Source organism: Drosophila ananassae, chromosome XR (genome assembly GCF_017639315.1).
Source record: "Drosophila ananassae strain 14024-0371.13 chromosome XR, ASM1763931v2, whole genome shotgun sequence".
Lineage (NCBI taxonomy): Eukaryota > Metazoa > Arthropoda > Insecta > Diptera > Drosophilidae > Drosophila > Drosophila ananassae.
In genome coordinates this window covers 22,086,588-22,098,925 of record NC_057932.1, presented here as the reverse complement: position 1 = coordinate 22,098,925, position 12,338 = coordinate 22,086,588, and the positions used below count along the sequence as shown (strand labels likewise).

Below are 12,338 nucleotides of genomic sequence, written 5' to 3'. Positions count from 1 at the left end.
TGCCAGGACCTCATACACTTCTAACTATACTATGTGTATGCTGTGAGAAGCACTACCTCTTTAATAAATTTTATAATTTTTAATTTTCATAAAAAATAGTTTTTAACTTACCATTAATGCAATAGGCGAGTGCGCAGAGAAGGAAGAGCATTTGCCAAGCCGCTCCACGCCGGAACTGCAATGGACAACAAATAAATCGAATATAATTTGACATAATGAAATGATTGCTTTTGAAAAAAGTTTCTAACTCCGGGCGGAAGTAGTCTTGGGGGGTTTCGAGATCGGATCTCGGATCGATTAGCGCGAACCGCTTCGAATTCGATACAGCATTGACACAGTGACATCGATGTATCGCACGGATCGGAGATTGGACAGGTCTCCGGTCCGCACGATTGACAAAAGACCCACGGTTCCCATGAAGGTCGAAGCGACCCGTCAAAAAGACAAGGCTTACATAAGCTGTGATGAGATGAATTTCATATGCAAATCGGACCTAATCAGATGCAGGAGCGCCTTTGGGCCACGCCCTTTTCGGTTATAAGCGACGAGGCGACACGGAAACGGAGCGGGGTATGTTATTTGTGCAGAGTGGCTCTCGGGTTTTGGCAATTGAGTCTGAGTCACACTCAAAAATATCTTAAACGGATTTTCATATTAAAATGCCAAAGTGTTACAACAGCCCCACAATGGGCCCAAATCTTTTTCGGATTTTGGTCAGCAGCCATCGAAAGAGAAACAACAAGCCGACAAATATTACATAACATAATACTCAGGCTGAACAGAAACTGAAAACTGAAAACAACTTGACTTCGATTGCGTATGTGCGTGTGTTTGTGCATGTGAGCCATGCCGGTTTTAATTTTTTTTTTTTACAATTTTTATACATTTTTTGGGTTTCATTGATCGAAGTGATTTTTACTCATAGCGCTGAAACAAAGTGCCTGGAATAAAAATTTATGAAGCTGCTATGTAAGACATCTCGTCATCTTTGCCGAAAACATCTGCCTTCGCAGCCTGGTTGCTGGGGACAGGTTAGCTCTATAACTAATTAGCAGTCTATAAGGCTGTATCTTTGCGTCGGTATCTGTGGCTGTATGTGTCGTTATAAGATGAGCCAGCTGCTAGCAGAAAGTGAATTTTGCTAATTACGAGGGGCGATACCAGCTTTCTTTTGCTAAAAACCAAGCATAAAATTATTAAGTAAAATCCGAAGATGAAGCCTTTACTGGGAATGGAATAAGGCACTAGCCCCTTTCCGTAGAAACGTTTTCGTACTTTTCCTCTTGAAATCCCTTAGAGTATACTAGAGTCCTTTGAAAAGGATCTTTACAAAAGCTCTTTTCTTGGCAATGCTACCACTTTGACTCAGTTTCTGCGGCATAGAGGCAAAGAGGGGGCATCAAATGGGGACAGCTTTCGCCACTTGGCCTCGCCATATCCGGCGCACTTGTGCCATTTTGGCACTCGAAAACATTCTGGCGGGATCGGAATCCGAGTGGCCAACAGCTAATAGCAAATGGCTAATAGTAATGGCTAATGGGCTGAAAGCATTGGTGTGCTTGGTGGGTCATTGGACCAGGTAAGACCGCAAGTAAACAAGCTCTGTTTATGGAACACTTTGGCAATTTACATTTATATATAGCCATCATTTACATGGTTGTAGTACTGTTGCTGTTGTCGCTCACGCATTGCTTAACATTGCTTTATGGCAGCTTTTTCTGGTACTGCAGCTGCTTACATAAAAGACTGCAGGCCAAAATAAAAATGACCAAACAGAAATAATCAAAATGAAAAAGAAATGACAACAATTTGGATTGTACAATGCGCATGAGCATTCGCATTTCACATTTCGCATTGATTGGCCAGCGTTTGCTCTGACAAATTTGCCGATTTTACGCACAGTGAACATTACACAGAGAAAAAATACACAGAAAAAGAGTAAGTCATGAGGGGAAACAATCAAAGTAATGATCGAAAAAATGCTCCAATTACAGTAATTTTTTCCAAGTGTCTTGGCCACACTTGCCCTGAAAGACAAGTCAAAGATTTGTTTCAGTTTTTCTAGCCTTTTTCAATTCCAACTTGTTTCTGTGGCTGGCAATTAAAATCGGAGCCGAGTACAGTAAGGTAGTGTAGATGTTGCTGCTGTGACTACAACAACCAAGAAGAAACCTGCAACTTGCAACCTAAGTTGCTGCAGGGCAGGCCAAAACCGTTCTCAATTTTGGCCGGATTTACAGCTAGTAGCACACAATTTATGGACAAGCTGCTGTTGCAGTTGCTACTGCGACAAGTTGCAACACTTAACTGTGTGTGTGTGGCACATTTACACATATTTATTCGCTTATAAAATGCAGCTGGATGGGTTACGTAAGTCATCGCGTTACGCTACTAAAAAACAAAACCCAAAAAACACTCCACAAATATGCAGAAACGTTGCGTATAACATTATACTTGCAGTTTCGGCGTTGCAGTTGGTTTGCATAAAATCTGGATTTAACCTTGAATCGGCGAGACCCGTTTGACTTCGACTAGTTGGAATTGGAAGCAGGTTTTCTTCTTTCCGTTGAGAACTTGGGTCACGAGAGATTGATTGCACTTTGGTGATCAGTCGCGATTGAAAGTGGTTGGCGCGGGAACTAGAATTCCTTTCGTTGAAAAATGAGTCACCCCCTCTATTTAATTAGAGTTAATTGAGCGCACGCTGAAGCACCATAAATGCCTAGCTGTTCATAAATCTATATATAAACATAAATATGCGAATTTTTTAGAGTTAGGATTGGCTTTGAAACGGTGTTGGCATGTTTATGCGTTTATGCGTTCGGCATGGCTTAATTACAGCAGACAGTTTTGAATATGATAGGTCAGATAATGGAATGTTAATGACTCATTGGCAGCTGTGAGTACAATGAATACTCTGGCTGTGAACCATACATGAATTTTTGGTGAGTTGCGAGTCTTGTTATGGCCATCAATCTTGGCCAGAAAAAACTCCCTGTATAATGCAATGGCTATTCATAATACCCGCCGCTCTAGCAGCTGCAGCTTGAGACTCACGTGCACTCAGACCCTCCAACACTCGCACTCACTCGTTCAATCCCGTATTCACACACACTCGCTTGGCCCAAAATCATGACTGGCTGGAAACTGTCGGAGCTAAAAAAAAACTAAGAACCAAGGGATAAAGAAAAACGCTGTAAACTTTAGCATACAACTTAAAATTCAAAGAAGGTCCAACGCTGCAGCCTCTCCCCTTCTCACCTCGCTCCCCCTGCCCCTCGTCCCTGGTCCCTTCCCTTTCCGCATTGACTGGAAATTTCCGCTGTAGCACGTAGAATGTGCTGCACATCATGTCACGTTTCAGGTACCAACGTCACAATGTCAACGCCCCACAAAATCCAAAAACAAAATAAGCCAAGAAATAAAACAAAAGCAAGAAGGCCCGAAGAGATCAATGGCTTGGTAAGTGGGTTGCGTATACGCCCCGTGAGCCCTCCAACATTTCATGTATTTTATTTCGGGTGTGCCCTGAGCTGGAACTGAAACTTAAACTCAGGCTGAAGCTGTAACTGAAGAGTTTTGTAAACAAAACTTTTGACATTTGAGCATTTTCGGGGATTCCGAACCACTCCACATGTACGCCGAAATAAACCAAAATCCACCGGCCCTGGCTGCTATTTCGACTCCGACTCAGCCCAGTGGGAGTGTCTGACCAAAAACAAAACGGGCCACAATAATGCCACAGATCGGCCGATAAGCTGATGCATTTACTTTTGCATTTTGGCCGCGATTTATGTCGTGCGAATACTGTGCTTTGTTGGCCAACATCCGAGATTAGCGTGCGAACTGTTTTCAGAGTCTCAGTCAGTCAAGGCACTTTCAATTAACAACTGAATAGGCCAAAAAGCACGAGACACGACAGAACAACTGCCTAAAAGTGGTAGCTGAAAACACTCAAGTCTTGGGATGGCACTCACGTGCGAGGTTTCCATCAATTAATCCAATGAATTTGATTTTGGGAAGAGTGGAAAGCTACTGGACTGGCATGGGAATAATTAGTGGTGCACACTCGCACTTGCGATGCCAATTATGGAGCAGAAGCCACCCAGTCATTGACTCCGCTTAGGGAACCAGTTGGCCCCAACTCCTGACCATCCTTGTATCAGATTAATCGCCTTTTGGCGTGACAAGAGACAGGAGCCAAAAGCCAATACCGAAATCGCAAAGAAAAGCGAAAGTTGATGTCGCCGGATGCTGAAAAAGTTGGGGTGAGATTATGTCCATCTTTTATTCGCTGTTTCTCAGCCGGATCGTTGGATGCAATGGGTCAGCAAACGGCGGCCAAGAGCCAAAAAAAGAAACGATCTGCGAAGCGGTTTTCCAGCTCTCACACAATTGAGCCATAAACCAATGGGGCCGCCAATTGCCGTCTAAACTGGACAACTGATAAACCATTTCATTACTAAACTAGTCCCGCATCTTTGGCTCTTGACAAGAGTGCATGTTGCGTGGATCCCCTCCCACCGACCAACGTCAATGCATCGATGTCAAAATTTGCATTTCTGAAAATTCGGTTTCTGCCTTTTGGCCAAACTTTGTGCAGTTTCAAGTTCATACGGCGAAGCTATTGTTTTCGAATGGCATTGCCTTGAAATTTAGAAACCGAAGATGGAGATAAAAACGGAGATGGAGATAGTGGATGGAGATCTTCGTTCTATCATTGTTTTCGTCACGTCACGAGCCCAACAATGGGCTGTTCATTAAATCCAATTACGTGCCAAATATTTCTCGTCGGCTGCCTTTTAATTCCTTTCAATTTTGCTGAATTTCCAGCTCTTTTGACCACCCAATTTTGACCCACTTACCAGCACTACTCCATCGACAACCATAGTTTGATACTCTTCCTACTTTAATTCTGGGCAGAAATAATAAGCCCAAACTTTCAGAAAGGATAGTGTGTTCGATTACTCATAATTGCCCCTTTTTCGCGCTTTATTTTGCCAGACTTAAGCTCATGTCCCGTCATTTTTCCTGTCCAATCAAAACATTGCCCTCTTTGGTGGTGATGCAGCGTGAAAATTCAATTTAAGGCTTGAGTGATCTAAGCAGTTGAACTGCCAGGACCCTGCCAGAATTGGTTTCGCCAATGTTCGATTTCTATGCATACATTCTTTCTATGCTTTTCGAATTCCGGTTGCTCAGTAGATGAATCACTGACTCCGCACAACGTTAAATGTCAAAGCATTCTGTTTTCCCTTCGCCACATAATTTCAGTTCAGCTCAACCGCTTCCAGCTCTTTGAAGTGTCAGCTTCGATGTCAAGGAGCTCCATCAATCGATTGGTCAAAACAAACGAGACATCATGTCGTTTAGTAAGTGGGCTAAGGCTTATCAATATGCACTTGGCTATGTTAATGGTACAGTTTTCCCCATTAAATCCGCGCATATCGAGTACAGATGTTTGGCGAAAGTGCAAAAAAAAAACTTGTTTACTGAGCGAAACTAAATTTATAAGTGACTTTTGAGCTTCTTAATTAGTTTCGTTTTGCTTGGTAAGATAAGATAACACAGCTAATACTCTAATTTAGCCATTTAGTGTATTTTCCCACAACTTTTTGGTGGTTTTCGTTGACATCTCCTGGCCAAGCAGTGGCTGTTTTGACCATAAACTTTCCCCTTCCATCTGACAGGTTAATACCATAATTAATGTTTGATCACAGCTTAATTGCCACTCCGACTGCACACCTGCGATGGCCGGCTTCGGATTTGCCTGGCAGGAAAAACAGAAAATCGGTGGAGTTTCCCCCAAAACCCCATTTAGTCTGCACAAATTTTCATCGTCTTCTTGGGTGAAGAGCTGTTTTTGTTTTGATTTTTGGTGGACTTCTGGCGCAATTTACGACATCGTCAAAATCTGCTAGTGAGTCAATACCAGAAAGTCTAATGTAGTAAAGAAAGCTATTCAGGAGAAGTGCTCAAACGTTTCAGATAGATTATTTTGTTAGCAGTTTCAGCAGCCAGAACCAGTTGAGAATTGTAAAATGCAATGAATGGCATTGGTAACAGTTGGGAATTATAAACCATAAGATTACTTCATGGTTTTTCAAGGCAATGACATTTTCTGTGCGTGCGGAAGGTGCGTAATTTGCAGCCGTCTCTTGAAAGTGAAATCGAAAGTTGGCCCCTCGCCAGGGGCACCCCCTGCCGGCTCCTCTCTCCGAGGGTTGATCGATAAAAAGTCTCATCGCATTAACTTCGAAGTAATCATTGTAGTGGCCGATAATTGGCAAACGAAGCAAAATTAGCAGGCGGCTAACGGTAGGTGTTATAAACCACCTCATCTCCTGTTAAATTTCGTTTTTATTTTTCACTTTTATGCCTTGTTGTTGTTGTCTCTATAGCTGGTGGTCAAATTAAAGAGTTGTAAAGAGCTGCGAGCATTTCTTTCGCTCGTTTGAACCAATTATGTCATATCAACTGAACAATGAAATCCAAACACTAAAAACCAACGGAAGAAGCTCCATCGGAGGCGAGGTCTTGCGTAAGCTTTATGCCCTTTTAAACACAGCTTTGGTATACAACTTATTTATGCCTTTTCTTATTAGCTCTAGCTTTGGTGGCTGCTTCTTGCCCCTTTCAATTTCGTTCGGTCGAAATTGTTTAACCAAACAAAGCAGAATACATCCGGTAACAAAGCATCAGCAAAAACCACGTTAAGATGAAAAACTGAAATGAGAAAAAAGCGCCATGCGCACTGAGGGTCCAGGTGGCGGTTTCATGATCTTCCTAGGGTTATGACCGGGAAAATCATCTTAATTAGATCGAAACGTGACTCGGCTCGATTAAATTTGATTTTTTGATAACAAATTATGATTTTTATTAGAGAAAATAGAGGCAAAAAATTACTGAAAGGGAAGATTGGTAACTTTCTTATTTAATAATGACATTTGTTAATTAAATATCAAAATTCACTTCACAGATTTCACTTTTAGACAGAGAAAATAGTTGCCGAGTTTGCGCATAAAACCTTTTTCCAAGCTAGTCTAATTTATTGTTCTGTACTTTTTCTTAAAAACCACTGACAATTGAGTCAACAAAGTCCATTTGTTTGTTTTTGACCACCATCCTTGTGGCAATTAAAGTCCATTGTTCATTTTGATTCAGTTTTTTAGCAGTTTCTTGTCTGTTTTTTTCTTAGCTTAGAGCCGTTTCGTTTCGGCCTGGTGGCAAATGCAGTCACATTCTTTTTGTAGAAAATAAAGTACCCTGTATACTTTGGTATGTTACAATGCACGCTTTTATAGATATAGGAAGGAGAAAGAGATCTTCGAGTAGTTATAATTGTCCCACTCTAAGAAATAGAGAATAAGAAAATATGTATATCAATTTTTCCTCAGTCACAAATAAAGTTCCGAAGCATACACACGGTGTTTTAATTTTGTCGCTTCGAATTCTGCCGCTCAAGAGGTTATGGGCCCAGGCACTGGAGAATTCAAGTTATTCGGTGTGTGACTCGATATTAAGAACAATGAGTGCTCTTTATCAAATTGATAAGTTAGAGGAGACGAACTATGACACATGGAAAATACAGATGCGATCTGTATTGGTGCATTCCGGTTTGTGGAGTGTTACGTCTGGAGAGCTAACTGAAACAAATGTTCCAGAAGGACAACAGTTTGCGGCCTTGGACAGTAAGGCGTTGGCAACAATAACATTGAGTGTAAAGTCATCTCAATTGACCTACATCAAGAATTGCTTGACGGCTGTGGAGGCATGGACCAAGTTGAAGGAGGTTCATCAACCAAGCGGACCTGTACGAAAGGTACAGTTGTACAAGAAATTGCTTAATAAACGGATGGAGCAAGGGCAGAGTATGACGACCTACATAAGTGAATTTGTGGAAATTCTGGATGGTCTAACTGGAGTTGGAATAGAGCTAAACGACGAACTTCGCACTATCGTTTTGCTATCAAGCCTTCCAGAGCAATTTGAACATTTCGTGGTCGCTATGGAGACACGAGATAAGTTACCTTCGTTCGAAGTTCTCACCATAAAGTTAAAGGAGGAGAGCGAAAGAAAAGGAATAGCAGATGAACGAGTTGACACTAAGGCATTCGCTGCAACGCAGAAACACAACTCACAGACGAAAACCTATGGGCAGAAGAAAAGAAAGAATATCGTTTGTTTCAAGTGTGGTGAACAAGGACACATTAAGTCCCAGTGTCAAAATGAGGGTGAGGGAGATCACCGCATGGCATCAAGAAATGTGGCGAATCGCCAAAGCAGCCTTTTGCACGCCTGTGACGTCAACAACATTGACAATTCAACATGGTGTTTGGATAGTGGCGCAACAAGCCATATGTGTTGCGAAAGAGAGCTATTCACAAAGTTTGAGAAACACACTGAACAGATCGGACTTGCCAATGCTGGTTTCCTTCAAGCAGAAGGTATAGGTGACGTCAAGATACAGACAGGCCAGTGCATGTTGACACTAAAAAATGTTCTTTACGTTCCGAAGATGACCGGAAATTTCTATTCAGTGAGCAGTGCTGTCCAGAACAGATGCAAGGTGACCTTTGACTTAGAGAATGCCAAGGTGATGCAAGATGGAGAATGCATAGTAAAAGCCAAAAAGATTGGCAACTTGTATTTGTTTGTGGGTGGTCGCAGCAAATGTTTTGCCATGTCAGCTGTAGATGGGATTTTGCTACACAAGAGATATGGACATATTAATTTCTCTAGCTTGAAAGAGATGGTATCCAAAGGGATAGTTCGAGGGATAGATAATATTCGGTTGCCAGAGAATATTAGTTGCAAAACGTGTATGGTTAGCAAAATCCATGTTCAACCCTTTCCATCAGCAACAAGTAATCGGGCCAAGGAGATTTTAGATCTAGTACATGCAGATGTTTGTGGACCTTTCCCAACATTGTCCCTCGGAGGTTCCAAGTATTTTTTGACGTTCATTGACGATAAGTCCAGAAGGATTTTTGTTTACTTCCTGCGTGGGAAGAATGAGGTGCTACCCAAATTCGTCGATTTCAAGAACCTGGTGGAGCGACAGACAGGAAGAAGACTTAAATGCCTGCGGAGTGATAATGGCGGAGAATTTGTCAATAAACAGTTTGACGAATGTCTGAGGCAGCATGGAATCGACAGACAGCTAACAATAGCGTATACTCCCCAGCAAAATGGAGTTGCGGAACGGGCAAATCGTACGCTAGTGGAGATGTCAAGATGCCTTCTGGTCCAGGCGGGACTGGGAGATCAGTTTTGGGCAGAAGCTGTCAACACTTCGGTTTATTTGCGAAACCGCTCCCCTACTAGCGCATTAGAGAGTATGACTCCTATGGAAGCGTGGACGGGTAAGAGACCTTATGTACAACACCTAAAAGTTTTTGGATCTCTTGCAGTTGCTCTGGACAAGGGTCCGAGGAAGGGCAGCAAATTTCAACCTAAAGGCAAAGAGTACATTATGGTTGGGTACTCTGTGGCAGCAAAAGGTTATCGACTATATGATCCATCAACTCGGCAATTGGTCGAGAAACGAGATGTGTTATTTGATGAACATCATGACGTGGCATCCAAGGGTGATGCTGTGACGATCAATCTGGAGGAACTGGAGGAGGCCCACCAGCAGCAGGGACCCGGAGATGCAGAAATCGTTTCTGACTTATCCATCGACGCCGGCAGCTCCGATGAGAGTACAGATCAGTACGAGAGTGCCGAAGAAAAAAGTGAGCATGTCGTGGAGGAGGCACGCAGGGGCCCCGGTCGTCCTAAGATCATTCGGAGTGGAAAACCTGGACGCCCAAAGAAGCAGTACAATATACTAGGCGCCCTTGTTTCGGAAAATGTTCCGATTCCATTAACTTGCAAAGAGGCGCTGAAGAGTAAATATGCAAAGGAGTGGCGTGAAGCCATGGAAAGAGAACATGATTCTCTAGTTGCCAACCAGACTTGGGAAATCACTGATTTACCCAAAAATCAGCGAGCAATTGGATGCAAGTGGGTATTCAACGTGAAGCGTGATAAAGATGGCCAAATAGAACGTTTCAAGGCTCGACTGGTAGCAAAAGGATGCTCCCAGCAGTTTGGCGTAAATTACCTAGAAACCTTTTCGCCGGTATGCCGATTGGAGAGTGTGCGCTTTATTATAGCACTGGCGGCTGAGCTCAAGCTACATCTTCATCAAATGGATGTATGCACCGCGTATCTTAACAGTGATCTGAATGAGACGGTCTACATGAAGCAGCCGGAAGGGTACTCAGATGAAACAAATCCTGACAAGGTATTGCTTCTGAAAAGAGCAATATATGGTTTAAAGCAATCCGGAAGGGCCTGGAACGAGAAGCTAAATGGCGTGTTAACTAATATGGGATTCGTTGCCTGTGATAACGAGCCATGTTTGTACAAACATTGTGGAGAAGGTAATCTTGTATTAATCCTTGTATATGTTGACGATATACTTATAGCCAGCCAATCGCACGAGGATTTGCTAAAAATCAAGAGCAGCATCTCACGATCATTCGAGTGCGTTGACAAGGGTCAACTTAACCATTTCCTGGGCATGGAAATCGAACGGGACGGTGATCTTGGAGCAATTACTTTAGGGCACACGCAATATATCAAGGACTTATTGCATACCCATGGGATTGATTTTTGCAAATCGGCGAAGACACCTTTGGATCCTGGTTTTCAAGTAGATTGCACAAGTCCCCAATGCAAAAAGGTGGATCCTACTTCTTATCAGTCCGTAGTAGGAGAGCTTATGTGGCTAGCTCTTACAACAAGGCCAGACATATTGCATTCAGTGTCAAAATTGGCACAACGGAATCAAAACCCGCATGCTGAACACATGGCAGGCGTAAAGCACGTCTTTAGATATCTCTCATCTACGATTGACAAGAAACTACACTACCGACAATGTGGTCAATCGTTCTGTGGATACGTGGACGCGGATTGGGCAGGTGATAGGCTTGACAGGAAGTCCTATACTGGTTATATCTACCTGTTAGCAGGTGGTCCGATTTCTTGGCGTTCGGAAAAGCAGCGAAGTGTGGCGTTGAGCAGTACCGAGGCGGAGTACATGGCACTATCGGCGGCATTTAAGGAGGCGATAGTCATGCGAAGGCTGATTATGGAAATTGGTTGCGGAGACAACGACACCCCGATCGTCGTTTATGGGGATAATCTGAGTGCGCAGGCGCTAACTAAGAATCCCGTTCATCATTCCAGAACAAAGCACATTGATATACGTTATCATTTTGTTAGAGACGTTGTTAAGAAAGGGCAAGTTTTGTTAAAATACAAATGTACAACCGAAATGATAGCAGATATTTTGACAAAAAATCTTCCTAAAACGAAACACGAAGAGCTTACAAATATGTTTAATTTGTTTTGATATTTAGTTTTGTAAACAAGCTTGCATTGAGGAAGGGTGTAGAAAATAAAGTACCCTGTATACTTTGGTATGTTACAATGCACGCTTTTATAGATATAGGAAGGAGAAAGAGATCTTCGAGTAGTTATAATTGTCCCACTCTAAGAAATAGAGAATAAGAAAATATGTATATCAATTTTTCCTCAGTCACAAATAAAGTTCCGAAGCATACACACGGTGTTTTAATTTTGTCGCTTCGAATTCTGCCGCTCAAGACTTTTAAATACCAATTGGGGGTCAGTTAGTCTCTGTCGGCCAAGACTCGAGGTGCGAGACTCAAGACTCAGGAATTTTTCAGCAAGTGTTTTGTTATTGTTTCTGTTATGGCTATTGTCCATTGGGTATTTGGTATTAGGTATTGGCCAAACTCAAACGAGTTTAGATGCGGAGAGTGGTCGTGCTCTGGCTTAATAAATTAATTTATAACTTTTGCTTTTTTCTTCTCAGTGACTGAATAAAAACAGGTTGACCTTCAGGCTGCATAACCGCTACATGGAGGAATATAATATATGTATGTATAGTAGGTCTGTAAGATCACCCATACTCTGGTGATTTGTATATGTAGTATATTTTATTTGGGTTCGGTATGCGTGAGGCTGTCAGGTGAATTTACAGTTATGTTTCAAGGGTGCGAACTGTATATTTTATGAAACGATTGTACGATCATGACTAAAAATATATTTTAATTGGCAAGTGTGGTAAGTCTGGCTAGCAGGCAACACTTGGCTAAAACCCAATCTTAAATCCAAAATCGACTTCAACGGGGCCCCCTTTTCACAGGGGCGTAGTAATGATTTGCATGTTCCCCAAATCAATGTCTCCCCAAGCATTCCATCCACTTGAGCCCTTTTCCGTCAGCCAGGTCGGGTAGTTGTTGCCATGAAATCAAATCATC

At 42.4% G+C, this 12,338-nt stretch overlaps 1 protein-coding gene across 5 annotated transcripts in view; it reads right to left on the bottom strand.

Annotated features, from left to right (window-relative positions):
* The window catches only part of LOC6501911 (mucin-5AC), a 34,359-nt gene that overhangs the window by 18,791 nt on the left and 3,230 nt on the right, over positions 1-12,338 (bottom strand). For all 5 annotated transcript variants that reach the window (XM_032452231.2, XM_032452232.2, XM_032452233.2 and 2 more), the window contains exon 3: positions 112-175. In XM_032452231.2, the coding sequence (XP_032308122.2) occupies positions 112-175 (64 nt within the window). The remainder of the gene's footprint in view (positions 1-111; positions 176-12,338) is intronic.